This window comes from Manis javanica, chromosome 10 (genome assembly GCF_040802235.1).
Source record: "Manis javanica isolate MJ-LG chromosome 10, MJ_LKY, whole genome shotgun sequence".
NCBI classification, from domain to species: domain Eukaryota; kingdom Metazoa; phylum Chordata; class Mammalia; order Pholidota; family Manidae; genus Manis; species Manis javanica.
The window spans coordinates 32,732,488-32,751,481 of NC_133165.1; the positions used below are offsets into that span (position 1 = coordinate 32,732,488).

Here is an 18,994-nt window from a genome sequence, read left to right on the forward strand (position 1 = left end):
ATGTGACATTTTTAGAGGAGCCACATTCACAGCATTGGACAGTAGGGTGGTGATTGCCTGGAGATGTGGGAGGGGAGAATGGGAGTTACTATTTAATAGCTACACTTTGTTTTACATGAAAAGAGTTTTAGAGATGGATGGTGGTGATGGTTGCACACAGTAGTATGTACTTAAGGTCACCGAGCTGTACATTTAAAAATGGTTAAGATGGTAAGTTTTATGTTATGTGTATTTTGCAATTAGAAAACTTAAAAAAATATTTTCTTCCTGCATCACTATTCATGTGACAAAAACTTCCCTTTTTCTACAAGCTGTGCACTTTTCTTGGCTCCTCCTTGCAACAAAACCCCCTAAGAATTGTAACTCCGTTTCTAACTCTGCTCCTCCCTTGAACCTATCCCATTTAGGACCCCATTAGGTCTCTGAAACCACTCAAGGTCACCAATGACTCCACATTGCCAAATCCAAGGTCCACTCTCCATTCTCATCTTACTTGACCTCTCAGCAGCAAATAGCATTGCTGACCACTCCCTTCTGAAAATACTTTGACACCACTGCCACCCCACCTCCCCTTGGTTTTCCTCCCACCTCACTGGCCACCCCTGGGTTTCCTTTACTAATTCTCCTCCTCTTATCTGCTGATGTTAGGGTGTCCTTGGCTCAGTCCTTGATTGTCTTCTCTAGCTATACTTACTCCCTTAGTGACCTCAACCATCCTCACTTTTCAGTATTGTTTATAGGCTGATGATGTCCAAATGTATATCCCCAAGCCCGAGCAATTCCATATTTGTATGTCAAAACCTCTTCTAAAACTGTCTCTGCATTTCCCCCACCTGCTCCAGTCTCAGCTTTCCTCATCTTCAGGACAACGCCATTCATCCAGGCACTCATTCTTTATGTGAGCCCTCAAATCAAACCCACCAGGTGATCCAACCTGACTCCTCCATTCTCAGTGCATGACCAAGTCATCATCTACCTGGGTGACTTCAATAGCCTCCAGGGAAGGTCTTCCTGCTTCCACCCTTGTTCCCTCTATCTAATCCCAACACAGCAAAAGTGATTCTGTCAAAATATAAATCAGACTGTGTCATTTCTTGGCTCAAAATCTTGTAATGACTCCCTGTTTGCCACAGAGTAAAATCCAAGATCTCTAGAAGGCCCTGCATGATTTGCCCTCTCCCCACTACATCTCTGACCTCTTTTCCTTTCTCCTTCCATCTTGATCCAGCCCCATTGTCCTTGCTGTTCAAACCTGACAGGCATGCTCTTGCTTTATGGCCTTTGTTCCGTTACTTCTGCCTGGAATGTTTCTTCCCAGATGTCAGCTTGGCCGCCTGTTCCTGCCAACCTATTAATATCACACTGCACCACGACTCTGCTTTTTTTCCCTTGGTATTTAATACCTGCTAATATATATTGTATCATTTCTTGTTTATCACCAGTACGCCTCCCCTTCCCACACTGTACAAAGATCTTAGTTGTGTTCACCAGTGTATTACAGTACCCCACATGGGTGCCTGAGACACTCAATATATACTTGTATTAATGAATGAATTGTAAGACTTAGTGATGTACATGCCCAATAAATACCCAGTACCACTATTATAAAGATGAACAATATATATGCCCAAGCTTGGAATCTACTTTGCAGCCAAAGAAATGTGGCTCATTTGAAACTGGCATTAGGAAGACTAACAAAAGTGTTTAGGGACTGACTAGGGTTTAGGTGGGAGCGGGCTGGAGGGCTGAGAAGATGGAGGTGAAAGAGAATTTTGTTCTCAAGCCATCCTAGGTCATTCCCCCATTTTTATGAGCTCTATCTGCAGGGAACACCTGTACTTAACACATACTCCGTGCCTGGAGCCGGGTATTCAAGAAGCGGTCGTGTCCAGTTCCTTGGAATACTCCTACTAATCCTGCAATACCCTGCGGTACCCTCAGCCGGGAAAGGTTCGTAAAACACGCTATGGCCTCAGGGGCCCCTCAGATCAGTGGAGTTGGCGGGAAGGCTTCACAGAAGAGGGTTAACTTGAGCTAGATCTGTGTGGTGGTTTCCCCAGCAGGGAAGCGGGTCCAAGTCCCCACGCAATGTGACCAGCGCGAAAGACGCAGAGAGCCCACCTCATCCCCTCAACATCCCAGAGCCCCCAAGAGCACGGACACACAACCAATCGTCCTCCTCCCAGTCACGACACGGGCCCTTCAAAGACGCTAGTCCCGGGTATCACTCAGACCCGCCCCGCCAGCCGACAGCCCAGTGCAGGGAAAGTCTCTCACCGCCGCCGAAGCGCCGCTCACCCGGCGCTGGGCGCCATGTTGGCCCCGCCCCCTCCCGACAGCGGGTCCTGGTAGGGACAGAGAGCAAGTCACTGTTTTCCGTCCCCGACCCGGAATAAATCCCCTAAGCTTCAGGCCTAAAACAAGAAAAAAAATTCTTTTTCTGTGTCTGCGTGTAAGGAGCACAACTGCTCGTTTAATTACTTCAGTTTATTCCTTCACTACCCAGCGGCCAGGACCTTCAGGAGCCGTCACAAATCCGTGGCGGGATAGCTTCAAGCGCGAAGAGGCCCCACCCGCTTTCGGGCCTCACTACGCGTGCGCCCTCCGTGCCAGGCTGGATTAAAATTGCCGCCGACTGCCTCAGAATTTAAAGGGCCCGCTGCCTTCCCGAAGTTGGTTTGAAAGCAAGGGGTGGTTGGTTGTGGACTTCACTTTGTCATGGGACCCGTGCGGTTGGGCATGTTGCTTTTCATTCTGGCTGTGTACGGCGCTCGGGCTGGGACGGCGAAGGAGGAGGACGATGACAAAGAACGCTTGCCCAGCAAATGCGAAGGTATCTAAAGGGAGTTGCCCCCCATTCCCAAAGGGAGTTTGCCCCATCTCCTTCGCCTGTCGGACCAAATGGAATGTGAGTCCGTCCGTGTGACCGTGGATCATATATACTCGATGTCCTTGAAGATCCAAGGGACGTTCTGGTGGAGCCTGGCGGAATTCGAACAGGGTCAAGGGAGGGAACACATAGCGCGACCCCAAAACTATGGCACCACAATTCCCAGGAGACTTCCAGAGGGAGCCTGCCTTTTTTGCTAGGCTGAGTCCTAATAGTTTGTGGGAATTTTGGTTCATAGACTATCTGCCCAGGATCTCCCACTCTATTGAGCATCTTCAGGGTGTGTGTGTTTCCCCCATCTTCAGTGTGTGTGTGTGTGTGTGTGTGTGTGTGTGTGTGTGTGTGTGTGTGTGTGTGTGTGTGTGTGTGTGTGTGTGTATTGAGCATCTTCAGGGTGTGTGTGTTTCCCCCATCTTCAGTGTGTGTGTGTGTGTGTGTGTGTGTATTGAGCATCTTCAGGGTGTGTGTGTGTGTGTGCGTATTGAGCATCTTCAGGGTGTGTGTTTCCCCCATCTTCAGTGTGTGTGTGTGTGTGTGTTTGTGTGTGTGTGTATTGAGCATCTTCAGGGTGTGTGTGTTTCCCCCATCAGTGTGTGTGTGTGTGTGTGTGTGTGTGTGTGTGTATTGAGCATCTTCAGGGTGTGTGTGTTTCCCCCATCTTCAGTGTGTGTGTGTGTGTGTGTATTGAGCATCTTCAGGGTGTGTGTGTTTCCCCCATCTTCAGTGTGTGTGTGTGTGTGTGTGTGTGTGTCTCCCAGTCCCATGCCACTACAACTAAGTCTGGGGAGCCAGCAGGAGTGCGGCATGAGGTGAAGATCCTCTGCTCCACCCAGGCATAGATGCTCCCAAATTACAGGCCCTATGATCTCCTGAGGGAAGGATGATAAGTCAGCCCTTGAAGCTCATAAATGAAGGAGGAGGCCACACAAGAACGGTGTGTAACATACGGACTTTCCAACCAACTGCATCTGATGTGGTTGCACCACATGTCGGGCCGGGTGGGAGGGGCCCCTTCAGAGCTGGGCCATTGACTGCCCTGCTTCCCTAGCTTGTTGCCTTTTTTGACTTTAATTTCTAGCCTGGATTCTTTTGCTGTTATCTCCCTCCACACTGCGTTTCAATATCAGTAAATGACTTGGCCCTGCTCTCTTGTCTCCTTTCACTTGTGTCCCCTCTCTTCTCCCTGACACCCGTCAGTTTTTCTAAACACAGACCAGTAGCATCAGTCCTGTTAACACATCTGCAGGCCTCCTGCAGTGATCAGACAGTAACCAACATTTTTGGCATAGCATATAAGTCTCTCTGTTGTAAGGCCCCCACCTTTCTTACATTGCCATACTCCAGCTCCTATCCCCAAAGTGCCTGTGCTTTGGCCACACTGAACTTCTCAGGGGTCACTGAGCTGCCTTCCCTTACACCTCTGTGCTTTTGCGTGTCTTTCCCTTTGCCTGGAATGACCCTTTCCCTTCTGTATTTGGTTACTCAAGACCCAGTTTAAATGTCACCTCCTTTGGAAGCCTTCTTCCTTTTCTGTTACTTTCTACTATAGTGTAAGCCATTGGAGAGAAGGAGAGTACCTCTGTATCCCAGGTCCTGGTATAGTGCCTGCCTAGGACATTTTAGGTACTGCTAATGCTTAAGGAATTCAAATAGGAAGTCAATAAATGACTGTTGAATGAATTTTGCATTTTCTAATTAGATTAAGTCTCTTGGTCTCAACCCTTAGTGTAGGGTCCATCACACCATATTGTTACCATTTTTTAATCTGTCCCCAGCCACACTGGCGATGTCCCATGGATAGGGATTATGGGTTTTATTGCTCTCTGTATTACTGTTGCACATACAGGAGCTCAATAAATAACTGCAGATTAACAGAAAATGCTTATACAGTGCTCATTATGTGCCAGGCACATAGATTTATTTAATCCTCACCACACCCCTGTGAGTGAGTCTATATAATTATCTCTATTTTTAGAAGGCAAGAAACAGAGGTATAGCAGGACTGTCACTCAGCAAAATGGCTGAGTTGGGGTTCCAACCCACCAGTCTGGCTCCAGAGTCTGCATTTGTAGCTATCATGTGCTGCTGCCTTGCTCATCCTCAGAACAAGTTTTTGGCATGTTGTTTGTCTTTCATGTCCCTTTGGACATCCAGTGTGTAAGCTGCTGAGCCTGGAGCTACAGGAAGAGCTAAGTCGCACTGGCCGATCTCGAGAAGTGCTGGAGCTGGGGCAGGTGCTGGACACAGGCAAGAGGAAGAGACATGTCCCTTACAGCATTTCGTGAGTCCTTCTTGGTGCTCCTCTAGCTTCCAACCCCTGAAGGAGCCGTGGGAGCTCCTTCAGTATCCAAGGAGTCTTTGTCTCCCCCCTTCCCACAGAGAGATGAGGCTGGAAGAGGCCTTAGAGAATCTGTGTGAGCGGATCCTGGATTACAGTGTTCATGCTGAGCGCAAGGGCTCACTGAGATACGCCAAGGTCAGACTCATCCCCAGGGCAGGATCCCACTTCTCAGAAACAAAGATTTGTGTTCTCCTGGGGCCTATCTCCCCCCAGATCTGGAGTATTCCCTCCCTATAGCTAGAGTCCTTCACCACACCCTCATGCAGCTCATTCCTAGTGAGTCCCTCGTGTTGACAATGCTGCTCTGGGGGAAAGAGGAGGGCAGAGGTGCGGCAGCTGGCCAGGCTGATCCCAAATCCCCATCTCTCAGGGTCAGAGTCAGACCATGGCAACGCTGAAAGACCTGGTGCAGAAGGGGGTGAAGGTGGATCTGGGAATCCCTCTGGAGCTGTGGGACGAGCCCAGCGTGGAGGTCACATTTCTCAAGAAGCAGGTAGGATAGGATTCTGCACTGCCCAGGGAGGTGAGAAGGGAACCTGAGAGGGGCAGAGCTAGATCCCAGAGAGGTCCTCTGCTGACCGGGAAAGTGGACATGGTGAGGGCTCTGCCATTGATTGAAGTGGGCCCAAGAGCATATCAAGAATAACAGAGGTGATGAGATCCATTTCCACTTACTGAGCACCTAGTATGTGCCATATTCAGGGCCACATTTTTTAGCCTCAGCCTCATTTTATCCTCACAACCTCACATGGTAGGTATCAACTCCATTTCCCACTTTACAGGCAAGCAGTTGAGACTCAGACTTTAATAACCTACTTGGCAGAGTAGGTGCTTGTAAATGTTTGTTGTGTGAATGAGGACAGACATCTAGTGAGCCAAGTTTAACCTCCTGGCCCTCTCCAAAAAGGGGTGGGGTCAGGGAGGGAAATGCAGAGAGGAGGGTTTCCAAAGCCCAGCAGAGCAGATACCCTTCTGACCCTTCCACTTGATCAGTGTGAGACAATGCTGGAGGAGTTTGAAGATGTCATAGGAGACTGGTACTTCCACCATCAGGAGCAGCCCCTACAGTACTTTCTCTGTGAAGGTCATGTGCTCCCAGCTGCTGAAACTGGTAAGTGTGAGCTGGCCCCTTTCCTGCCAGGCTACAATGTCTCCTACCCCCAGGACAATATCTAAATTTTCTTTTCACCCAACCTAGCATGTCTACAGGAAACTTGGAATGGAAAGGAGAAGATCACAGAGGAGCAAGAAAAGACAAAAGAGGAGGAGCAAGACCAGGAGAATGAAGAGGAAGAAGAAGAAGAGGAGGAGGGGGAGGAAGAGATAATCAACATAGCAGGGTACCCCAAGCATGACCCAGAGGATCTTTGACCATTGCCCTTTAGCCCCCAGGAGGGGCAGGAACCATGGAAAAGAACCTTCTTAAGTCTGAGCTTTCCTCGCCCCACAGCTTTAAGGGTGTGTGTGCACATGTGTGAGTGACCCCATCCCAGAGCTTGTAGCTGTTCTCTCCCATCTGATCTCAGCCAGGATCCTGGATGCGCAGCATGGCATGAGTATAGGGAACAAGGTGGGAGTAGTAGATGGAAGCCCTGCCCCAACACATCTGGCCCCTTGTCTGGTGTGAGTGGTGATAGTATTGAAGGCCTTCCCTTTTAAACGTCTCAGAGGTCAGCGATGGCACAAGAGCTATAGGCTTTGGAAAAGTCACTCTAACTCTGGGGTCTGTTTTTATACCCTTACAAGAAAGTCAGAATGGACATTCTTTACAGTCTATATATACTACCTGCGCCTTGGAGGCTACATGCCAACCAACTGGGAACAAGAGGACAGTGGATGGGGATTTAGGTGAGGATACTTGCTCTATTTCATATTAATTTCACCGAGGGTCCACCATGTAATTTCACAGGTGCCAAATTTTCTATACCGCTAATAAATTAAAAAAAAAAAATATATATATATATATATATATCAGAGAAGGGGACCTTTGGCCGCCGCCCTGTTAAAAGCTAATGGCCTTAGTCGCTTTGCAGCCCAAGCAGCCTGGCAGGGTTCACTGGGCTGAGCCCCTCTTAGGCTTGGGTCCGTGTAGTCGCTGTCTGCGCATGCCCGAGAGTGAGCCCGAATTAAAATTCAACGTGTGGTTCCTCTTCGGCCGCCATACTTGGGTTTACGGGAGCCCGCAGAGGGCAAAATCCCAACCCCACTGTCACTTCTACCGTCGGAAGCAAGACAAACGGGAAGTGATAAAACTCTGGTGAGAGCGAATGAAGTAAAAAACTTCCTTTAGAGGGTGAGGACCACGCGAGAGGAGCGGGGCGGAGCCAAGGACGCTTGAGGGCCGGGCAGATTCAAGCCAACTGAAGGTTGAGCCACACCATCTTCGAAAAGGGGTTGAGGGCGATACCACCTTAAGGGGATAAGGGAGGCGTGGCAAATAACTGAGACTTGGAAAGTGCCACTTGGCGGAGGCCGGGCGCGTGTGGGAAACCGAAGGGACTGGACATCCCCCAGAACCCCGCTTCCTTTCCCGAACCTGACGCCCTCGGGCCATGAATAGTCAGGTGCGGACTGAAGCGCTGCCCGGCGAGCCCCCTCTGCTGGTGACGGGCGATCCCTACTCCGTGGTGGTTCTGCTGCGGGGCTACGCAGAGCCCGACGGGGTCGCAGGCGCAGTGTACGCCGACGGCTCTGTGACCCTTATTCTGCCCCAAGTAGGGGCCCCAGCCTCCAGCCACCGAGCACCCTTGTCCGTGGGGGGCGAGGCGAAGACTGCCCTGGAGGAGGCGGCCCGTGGACCTATCCTCGTGGACACCGGGGGCCCCTGGGCTCGGGAGGCGCTCTTGGGGGCGCTGGCAGGGCAGGGTGTGGACCCCGGGGACGTGACTCTAGTGGTGGGGACCCACGGACACTCGGATCACATCGGGAACCTGGGGCTGTTTCCCGGGGCGGCTCTGCTGGTGTCGCACGACTTCTGTCTTCCCGGGGGCCGCTACCTCCCCCACGGGCTAAGTGAGGAGCGGCCCCTGCGGCTAGGGCCAGGGCTCGAGGTGTGGGCCACGCCGGGCCATGGGGGCCAGCGCGACGTGAGCGTGGTGGTGGCGGGCACAGCCTTGGGCACCGTGGTGGTGGTGGGCGATGTGTTTGAACGCGATGGAGACGAAGACTCGTGGCAGGTGCTGAGCGAAGACCCTGTGGCCCAGGAGCGAAGCCGGGAGAGAGTCCTTGGCACGGCCGACGTGGTCGTGCCTGGTCACGGAGGCCCCTTTCGGGTGGTCAGAAAAGTCTTGCAGCCAGAGACAGTGTCCGGGGAACAGCCGCCGGGATACCATGGTTGGAGACAAGGAGCCCACGGTGCACCTACAAGCCCTAAGAGGGACTGGACTTCTGTCAGGGAAGCCCCTCAGCCGAGGAACTGACGATCAGGCCCCAATCAGCCGAGTCAGAGGAGTTGGGCGGCCGTTTCCAGCCTTTTCCGGAGGCCGGTTTTCCAGCAAGGACAGAGTGCTCTTGCCTCTGCCACCACCAGTGTCACTGTTACCACAACCAAACTGGGACCCAGGATGGGCTCAGTCGTGTGCCATCTTTTGCGGTTTCTCTAGTAAAATGGAAGAATGTTCTTGGGAGGTTTGTCCAAAATGAAAACAGGCAACTGCTTTGAAAATACCACCCTAATGTAAATGTGAAGCATTAGTAGTGCTAATCATGTGAAGGTGACAATCAGCAGCTACAGCAAGGGGCCACTTTTGTCATAGGACACAGGTTGCTGAAAGAAGGTGCAGGGCATGGAAGTAATACCTTAGTCATCTTGACTTTCATTCATTTGTTCATCCAGTGAATATTTATTTACCACCTGCAGTATCTCAAGCACTGCCTAGGTCATGGGGATACAGCAGTGAGCATGCTAGATAAACTCCCTGCCCCTTAAAGAAAACAAGAGCAATAATAATAGAGATAGATCAAGTAATTACAGGTTTTGGTTAGTGATTTAAAAAGGTGGGGAGTCAAGAAGGGGAAAGAGGCCTGGGATGGGAGGATGAGCTTTATTTAGGGTGATCAGAGAACTGCAGGAGAAGAAAGCTGGCCAGAGAGGATCTGGGGCACGGTGGGGCGGTGACTTCCAGGCACAGCAACAGCAGGTGTAAACGTCCTGAGGGTAAGGGGGAAAGCTTGACCTGCTTGAGCAGCAAGAATTCTATGGGTTTGTAGTGCAGAGTGCCAGGAGGAGTGGAAGCAAATGAGGCTGCAGTTAGGCAAGGCCATTGTTGCGACCCTTCAGGGACCGAAGCAACATGCCCAAGGTCTTGATTCTTCTCTAGGCTTTATTGTCTAATCTCTCACGGTGGTTACAGCAGTTGTCGGGAAGCTCTTTTTCCCTCCTGGTGGGCTCCCTTATATTCAGTCACCCAAACAATCCGGGACAGTATCATGCGTGACCTTTAAGCGGATAGGTGTCACGCGCCACTCTAAGCGGGCAGCACGAGCTGTGCACGGGTACGGAAGTCTGCTGGGCCAATCCCCAACAGGGAAGCAGGCGCCATCTTTAGGGCATTGTCCAGCTGGAGTGGGGCTCAGCCTCGGCCGTAGGCCGGGCCCCCACAGCCATCATGCAGGTGGACCACGGTAAGGGGTTTGGATTTATATGAAGAAGCGTTTGTCTTTTGAGCAGGCTAATGATATGGTTTCATTTATGTTTTAAAATAATCATTCTTGTTCTGAGGGGAGAAGTGGTTTGACATGAGGCAAGAATAGAATCAGCTGGACTAGTGAGGAAGGTATTGCAGTCTTCCAGGCAAGAGAAGTTGATGGTACCTGCTCTTACCCCAGAAGTCCTATTATGGCCGTGGTCCTCTTCAAACCATGTCCCAGTCCCCAGGCCCTTCGTCCCCATGGCCCAGGAACTGCAGAAGCGCTCCAGTAGGGCAGACAAAAGAGAGGAGGAAGTCCACTTCATTGTGGATGACGAACCACTCTGGGTGGATGCTGTCGGGCAGAGCCAGACTGGAGGTCATTTTTCAAATGTCCACAAGGGCCACACAGGTCAGCAAAGGCAGCTCGGAGGAGCCGGTTCACCCAGAGGGTGAACCAGTCACTGCCATACTCAGCCTTGTAGTTGGTGTTGGCCAGTTTGTTGACCACCAGAGTGTGGGGTTCCCAGGGCAATAGTATAGCCATGGCTGCCTGGATCTCCGCCAATCATCACATAAAGATGGAGGGAAAACAGTGAAGTGGGCACCCAGCCCAGAACACCATGATCTGGGGCCCTTGGCCACGTCCCCTAGCTCCTGAGTCACGGAGTGCAGGGAGGCCGCTGGTGTGCGGAGAGAGCACAGAGGCCAACTGTATGCCTGCCAGTCTAGCACTGTGCCCTGAGTACTCTCCATGGCCATCTGGGATCCCATGTGGCATATAGTTCCAAGAGCTTCAGGGGTGTGGGAAGGATGAGGAGGAGGGGGTAGAGGTTATTTAGAGCTATGCACTCTCAACTTGTACAAATAAAAATTTCAGTCCTGACTTACTTTCCAGAACATAAGTACTCTGCCCATGACAGGCCTGGTTGTCCATGACAACACATCCCTTTGGCCACACTGTCTCCAGGACGGATGGGTCCCCTAAACTAATCCAGTCCCCTAAGCTGGTTAGGGTATTTGCTGGAATTAGTAGAAAAAAGTCTAGTCCTTTCCTTCAAGACTGACCTGGGAGGATGGGTCACCATGTCAGAAGAGCACACTGCTGCTTGAGCTACCACATAAAACTGAGAATGAAGCTAAACAGTAGGGGGTGGAAGTGTGCAGTTAAGAGAACCAGACCTGATGAGCAGGTTGAGTGCTGAGAGCCAGACCCACTCCTTACCTCTTCACCCCGGCTGATTACCTCCTTTCCTTCTTTCCTGCCCTAGATGGTCAGACTGGTTTCAGTCACTTGCAGCAAGAAGACACTTGAATGGATATAAACCATTAGAGAGAGGCAGTGTGGACAGTGTGGAAAGAGGGTTGATAGTGATAACAGAGAGAAAGCAGTGCTTCAAGTGTTAGGAAGTTGGGCCCAGAGCTTTGTATTCTTAGAAGTTTCTTTCAGCTTCCTTTTTGTGAAAACTCTTAGGAAAACTTGACTTACATGATTAGATTCCTCTACTTAAAAATATTCAGTGGCTCCACATTGCCTGCAGAGTAACTCAAACTTTCCCACCCAGGCCTCTCCAAGACAACGTCTGCTCCAGTTGGCTGGACTGCCTGCTGCTCTCCAGACATGCCTGTGGCCTTTTCTGCAGGCCTTTCTTCCCACATCATCCTGAACATTCAGGCTCAGCTCATCTGCTACAGAAAACCTCTTCTGGCTTTTCCAACCCTATCTTAAACCCTTGTAATGCATTCTCTCTGTTATTCACTTAGCATTAGATAATGCCTGTTGTTGGTCATTTTTTTCTGAAAACATCCTGTTCCCACCATAAGGGCAGAAAGAAAGCAAATGCTTCTCTGAATACTGCACAGCTTGGTGTTTCTATAGACACCACATAATAAATGCTTGCTATTTTTCTGATTTACCTGGGGATCTGTTACGTGTGGCTCAGCTCTGACGCCTTGTCCAGGACTTAGATGCCTGTCCCCTGCCCATCCTTTGGAGAAGTCCCAGCAGCCTGTCCACTTTGCAAACAATGGGGTGTCTCTCAAAGCCCTCCCTGTTCACCTCTTCCTACATGAGGCTCCAGGGGTCCTGGCCTTTCCTGTCATGGCCACTCTCAGGGCACAGTGTCGTGTTTATGCTCCTTCCACTGCTGAAGTGTGGAGCCCCCCCATTGTGTGGATGACATGGCCAGCCAGGCAGTCCAGAATGCTGTCAACAGTAGAGAAGAAGTGGCCAGAGCAGGACAGCAAGGGTCCCACACATGTCCATGGTAGAAACGAGCGCTTTGGGGCCAGGATCCCTGGGTGGTATGGGGGTCAATGGGCCAGGAATAGGAAGGAGGAAAACATAACAATGCTAAATAGTGAAAAAAGCCAACAGTTTTTGAGTGTTTACTCTGTGTCGGGCACATGTACTATGACTATCCTCTTAGAATAGGTGGGGCAATTAAGTGAAGTGAGTTGGCAAATGTCAGACCAAGCATGTGAACACAGGCTTCCCTACTCCATTGCCCACCTGTTAGCCACTGTAGGGAGAGACTGGTCTGGTAATGGACATAACTCTGCAGGTAAGTCAGCCTCTACCCCAAACTACCCCAGAGTAACTCACCCACGCTGTCAGCATTTGCCTTCTCTTAGCTGCCATCTGGCTCTGATGAGAGACAGGCCCTGAAGGAGAGCTTTGTCAGTCACATTTCTGGAGTGACAAATGTTTATGATAAGAATGAAGATAAGGCAAGGGGCCAAAAGTTTGAGTTCAGGTAGGAGAATATTCATAATTTTAATTATGCCTATTTTCAAAAAGGATCCCAAGTGGCTACCATAGATGTGTGTATACAATACAGTGTAATGAAAATAAAGGTTAAAAGGGAGATAGAATATGATAGAATACGATAAATTTATTAGGAACTTGGAAATTTTATCAGGACACTTCTTGAAATGTTACATTTGGCCCTGAACTTCCTAGCAACACACACACACACACACACACACACACACGATGGTGCTTGCAGTTTTCCTTTTTTCAGTATAGGAAACATGAACTTAGAGAAATTTTTCCTTGAGTTTACTTTCTAGAAGGATCAAGGAGTAGATGAAAACTCAGACAAAAGGGTAATGACCAGAAATAACCAGTCAGTTATGAACAGACTTTAAAAATTGTCTGAATAATAACGAATGAATGGTATATCAATGAACATTTATGGTGTAACGAACCATGCCAAAACCTAGTGGATTAAAGCCATAAATATCTATTATTTCTTACAATTCTGTAATCCATCTGTACTGCCATGGCTGGTGCCGAATGGTCTAGGATGGCCTCGCTCATGCATTGGGTGTTGAAGTTGGACCTGGTGGGATGGCTGTGGCCGCTCTCTATACAGGGTTTCTAACTCATGCTTGTCCTCATGGTGGCAGAAGGGTTCCCAGCACTAGAGCGGAACTGCAAGGCCGCTTGAAGTCTAGGCTCAGAAATTGCACAATGTCACTTACCCCACATTCTGTTGGTCAGAGCCAGTCATAAGACTGGCCCAGATTTAAAGAATGAGGAAAGAGATTTCACCTCTTGATAGAAGGAGATGCACAGAATCTGTGGTCCTTTCTTTTCAGTTACAGTCTACCATGATGGGTGTGTACATGATATGGTGATGCTAAAAGCTCACTTTCTCCAGTTTTAGGTAGGTCTTAAAAGCAGTCCTTTTAGGCCTTCTCCCATTCCCCAAAGCACTTGACTGTGTCACACCATACCATTCCCTCCTTACTTCCAGCAGGGGCAGCATTTCTTCACCACGACAGCAAAGGCCACTGCCCCAGGTGTCTCTGCTTCAAGCCACCAGGCCAGGAAACTTGGCAGCATCTGCATCCAGGCTCACCTCCAGAAGAGTAGCAGTCTCTCACTCACCCATTCACACAGATATTTCCCCTAGGTCCTTGCTGACCCTCTGCATCACTTGCCACTCGCTGCCCTGTCCCTCTGGCTTTCTCCCTTATCATTCCACTGAAAGGGATCTGGATTCTATTGCTCATGAGCTTCATAATTGCCAAATCCAGAGGACATTTAGAGTTCATTTTACTTGACCACCAACAGCCCTTGACTTTCCTTCTTGAAAACTTGCAAGTCCCCTTGGCTTCCTCAACTGGACACCTACTGCTCTGTTCTCTGCTTCCCTCAGTTCCCTTTGTGGGCTCCTCTTTCTCCTTATGCACCTTAAATATTCTGAAACAATCTTTTTTTTTTTTTGGTTAAATGTTAAGTAGTCACAAGAATATTTTATTTAATGAATTTATTTTTTAAGAGACAGTTTATTTTCCATCAGCCTTATTTCCATTTTCTGCTTAAGAGTCTGGGGAAAAACATCCAAGACCACTCAAGGGTTGTCCTACCCATTCAGTGGCCTAAGCAATGGGAACTGCAGACCAGGCTTCAGTGGAGGACTGAGCGATCTTCAGTCGGCAACCGCTCGATAGACCCAGCAGACACCTGCATGCCTTTGGTTTGGTAAGTTATATTTTTGGGGAATTCATCTATTTTCATCTACATTTTCATGTATATTAGCATTTTATCTTTTTATATGCAGAATTCTACTTGCATCTCTTTTATCACCCATCATTTTGTTTGCCTTGAAATGTCTCAATTCAAAGGTAGTTTTGTGGTATGATTACAGGTCAACAGCTATTATACTATTGATTATAGATCTTCTTTTCTGATAAATGCATTCAATGCTTTAAATTTCCCTCTCAGCACTGATTTTGCTATGCCCCACAATCTTGATAAGTTGTGTTTCTCATTTTCACTTAGTTAAAAATACTAAAAAATTTCTCTTGATATTTTCTTTGACCTTGGTGTTATTTAGAAGTTTGTTGTTTAATCGGTATGTATTTTGAAAATTTCCAGTTATCTTTCTGCTATTGATTTCTTGTTTAATTTCATTGTGGTCTGACACAGAAATTATATGGTTTCTATTCTTTTATATTTGTTAAGGTGTGTTTTATGGCCCAGAATGTGGTCTGTCTTGGTGTATGTTCCATGTGAGCTTGAGAAGAATGTATATTCTGCTGATGTTGGATGAAGTAGCCTGTAGATGTCAATTATATCCAGTTGATTGAGGAAATTGTTGAGTTCAGCTATGTCTTTAATGATTTTCTGCCCACTGGAGAGTAATTTCTGATAGAGGGGTGTTGAAATATTCAAATATGATAGTGGATTTTATCTAACTCTCCTTGTAGTTCTATCAGTTTTTGCCTCGTGCATTTTTATGCTCTACTGTTAGTTAGGCAAATACATGTTAAGCATTATTATGTCTTCTTGCAGAATTAACTCCTTTATTATTATGTAATGGCCTGTATTCCTGATAACTTCCTTACTTTGAAATCTTCTCTGTCTGAAATTAAGATAGCTACTCATATTTATTTTGGTTAGAGTTAACATGTTATACTTTTCTCCATTCATTTACTTTTAATCTACATGTCTTTACCTTTAAGATGGATTTCTTGTAGACAACATGTAACTGGGCCATGTTTTTTGGTTTGTCTTTTAATTATGCGTGAGACCATTGACGTCAAAGTGATTCTTGTTACAGTTGGATTAGTACTACCATATTCATTACTGTTTTCTGTTCATTGCTCTTGTTTTTTATTCCCATTTTTGTCTTCACTCTTTTTCTGCCTTCTGTTGTTTTAATTAAGCATTTTCTGATTTCTTTGTCTTCTTTTTTAGCATAAGACTTATATTCCTTAAAACTTTTTTTTAGCAGTTGCCCTAGAGTTTGCATTATACATTTACAAACAATCCAAATCTACTTCAAATAACACTGTACCATTTCACGGATAGTGTGAGTACCTTATAATAACAAAATAATCTAATTCCTTTTGTCCCTTGTAACATTGGCATCATTCATTATGATACATGTGATATATACATAATCAAATACATTCTTGCTATTATTATTTTGCATAGACTGCTGTTAGATCAATTAAGAATAAGAAAAATAAAAGTTTTATTTCATCACACTTATTCTTTCTTTAATGCTCTTCCTTACTTTATATAGATCTGAGTTCCTGATCTTTATCATTTTCCTTCTCTCTAAAGATCTTTTAACATTTCTTGCAAGTCAGAGCTACTGGCAACAAAGTCCCTCAGTTTTTATGGGGTGAGAAAATGTTTATTTTTCCTTCACTTTTTAATGATAATTTCACAGGGTTCAGAATTGTAGGTTGGTGAGGTTTTTTTCTCTCAACATTTTATATATTTCACTCCACTTTCTTCTTGCTTGCATAATTTTGAGGAGAAGTTGGATGTCATTCTTATCTTTGTTCCTTTATAGGTAAAGTGGTTTTTTTTTTCCCTTCAACTTTCAGGATTTTTTTCTTTCTCTTTGATTTTCTGTAGTTTCAAAATGAAATGCCTAGGTGTGGCTGTTTTGACAATTTTCATGCTTGGTGTTCTCTGAGGTTTTTGGATCTGTGGTTTGGTGTCTGTCATTAATTTAGGAAAATTCTCAGTCATTATTGTTTTCAAGATTTTTTCAGTTCCTTTTACTTTTTCTTTTCCTTCTGAAATTCCCATCATATAAACATTACACATTTTGTAGTTGTCTCACAATCCTTGGCTATTCTTTCTTTTTTTAGTCTTTGTTCTCTCTTTTTCAGTTTTGAAGATTTCTGTTGAGACACCCTCATGCTCACAGGTTCTTTCCTTATCTGTGTCATCTACTAATAAGCCCACCAAAGGCATTCTTCATTTCTTTTTTATTTTTATCCCCGTCACCTATTTCACCCACACACCCCAACGCCTTCCCCATGGTAACCACCAGTCACTTCTCAGTGTCTATGAGACGATTGCTATTTTGTTTGTTTTGTTTTTAGGTTCCACATATGGGTGAAACCATATAGTATTTGTCTTTCTCTGCCTGGCTTATTTCACTTAGCATAGTGCCCTCTAATTCTTCATTTCTGTTGTAGTGTTTTTTTTTCTTTTACCAGATAGCAATAAGACAAGAAATAATCATGGGGAAAAACACTGGTTTCCAACAGTTAAATACATAAAACATTACTATGGATGGCATAAAACTAAAAACTGTATTTGCTACCATGCAGATTAGCTGCTTATGAACAAACATTATAGAAATTCTTGCCCTACTTCTTACTACCCAGGCTCCATATTCAGGGAATTGTTTGGATAATTCTGTTGGTGTTAACAGTCACTTTCCTCAGGAATCATTCAGATAATGGCTTTGGCTCTCTATGAAATTTTGTCTTATTACTTGTCTGGTAAGAGGCCGAAGGTATAGAGTAATTTTAGATTTAAGGAAGTGATAGGAACAGAGTTCAGAAATGGAATAATTTTATTGGCACTTCTGTCTAGAGGCTGAGAAATCTCTGCTCATTATTTGGGTCTTAGAATGAAAGTCACCTCCTAATGGAAGCCTTCCTTGACCCTCTCACCCCTTTAACAAAGCTGGTTAGCATCCCCTGCCCAGAACCCAATACTTCCTCCTTGTAGTATTCATCACAATTATGCAAAGAGTTAATTTTGTGTGATTATTCTGGATAAGTCCGACCGGACTGTAAGGTCCTTAAAGGTAAATGCAAGTCTATCCATTCTCGTATTTTTCCAGGGTTTAGTATCAGGTTTGTAACATGGGTTGTAACATGGTTAGGTTCCTAATTTTTTTTTGCTTTTTCCTAATGCCCCCTTTCTTTTTCCCCACCCTTATCCCTCCCTTCCCACCCATCCTCCCCAGTCCCTTTGCGTTTGGTAACTATTAGTCCATTCGTGGGTTCTGTGATTCTGCTGCTGTTTTGTTCCTTCAGTTTTCCTTTGTTCTTATACTCCACATATGAGTGAAATCATTTGGTACTTGTCTTTCTCCACCTGGCTTATTTCACTGAGCATAATACCCTCTAGTTCCATCCATGTTGTTGCAAATGGCAGGATCTGTTTTTTTCTGATGGCTGAGTAATATTCCATTGTGTATATGTACCACATCTTCTTTATCCATTCATCTACTGATGGACATTTAGGTTGCTTCCATTTCTTGGCTATTGTAAATAGTGCTGCGATAAACATAGGGGTGCATCTGTCTTTTTCAAACTGGGCTGCTGCATTCTTAGGGTAAATTCCTAGAAGTAGAATTCCTGGGTCAAATGGTATTTCTATTTTGAGCATTTTGAGGAACCTCCATACTGCTTTCCACAATGGTTGAACTAATTTACATTCCCACCAGCAGTGTAGGAGGGTTCCCCTTTCTCCACAACCTCACCAACATTTGTTGTTGTTTGTCTTTTTGATGATGGCGATCCTTACTGGTGTGAGGTGATATCTCATTGTGGTTTTAATTTGCATTTCTCTGATGACAAGTGATGTGGAGCATCTTTTCATGTGTCTGTTGGCCATCTAAATTTCTTCTTTATAGAACTGTCTATTCAGGTCCTCTGCCCATTTTTTAATTGAATTATTTGCTTTTTCTTTGTTGACGTGTGTGAGCTCTTTATATATTTTGGATGTCAACCCTTTATTGGATCTGTCATTTATGAATATATTCTCCCATACTGTAGGATACCTTTTTGTTCTATTGATGGTGTCCTTTGCTGTACAGAAGCTTTTTAGCTTGATATAGTCCCACTTGTTCATTTTTGCTTTTGTTTCCCATGCCCGGGGAGATATGTTCATGAAGAAGTCACTCATGTTTATGTCCATGAGATTTTTGCCTATGTTTTTTTCTAAGAGTTTTATGGTTTCATGACTTACATTCAGGTCTTTGATCCATTTTGAATTTACTTTTGTGTATGGGGTTAGACAGTGATCCAGTTTCATTCTCTTACATGTAGCTATCCAGTTTTGCCAGCACCATCTGTTGAAGACTGTCATTTCCCCATTGTATGTCCATGACTCCTTTATCGAATATTAGTTGACCATATATGTTTGGATTAATGTCTGGAGTCTCTATGCTGTTCCACTCATCTGTGGCTCTGTTCTTGTGCCAGTACCAAATTGTCTTGATTACTGTGGCTTTGTAGTAGAGCTTGAAGTTGGGGAGCAAGATCCCCCCCACTTTATTCTTCCTTCTCAGAATTGCTTTGGCTATTCGGGGTCTTTGGTGTTTCCATATGAATTTTTGAACTACTTGTTCCAGTTCATTG

The 18,994-nt window shown here is 46.2% G+C and overlaps 2 protein-coding genes and 1 pseudogene across 2 annotated transcripts in view; 2 read left to right on the top strand and 1 right to left on the bottom strand.

The window, feature by feature from the left end:
- The first annotated feature begins 2,587 nt into the window (after positions 1-2,587).
- CNPY4 (canopy FGF signaling regulator 4) lies at positions 2,588-7,184 on the top strand. Its single transcript, XM_017651999.3, has 6 exons — positions 2,588-2,833; positions 5,045-5,171; positions 5,270-5,366; positions 5,602-5,724; positions 6,225-6,342; positions 6,430-7,184. Exons 1-6 carry the CDS (start codon positions 2,719-2,721, stop codon positions 6,600-6,602), a joined length of 753 nt encoding a protein of 250 aa, XP_017507488.1. The 5' UTR covers positions 2,588-2,718; the 3' UTR covers positions 6,603-7,184.
- A 121-nt stretch (positions 7,185-7,305) lies between these two features.
- MBLAC1 (metallo-beta-lactamase domain containing 1) overlaps positions 7,306-18,994 on the top strand; it is a 29,354-nt gene continuing 17,665 nt past the window's right edge. Inside the window, 3 exon segments of the mRNA XM_073215110.1 lie at positions 7,306-8,538; positions 8,540-8,858; positions 14,194-14,351. Of these exon segments, the coding sequence (XP_073071211.1) occupies positions 7,784-8,538; positions 8,540-8,858; positions 14,194-14,351 (1,232 nt within the window). The 5' untranslated portion in view covers positions 7,306-7,783.
- LOC140843684 (NXPE family member 3-like) lies at positions 10,085-10,633 on the bottom strand (annotated as a pseudogene).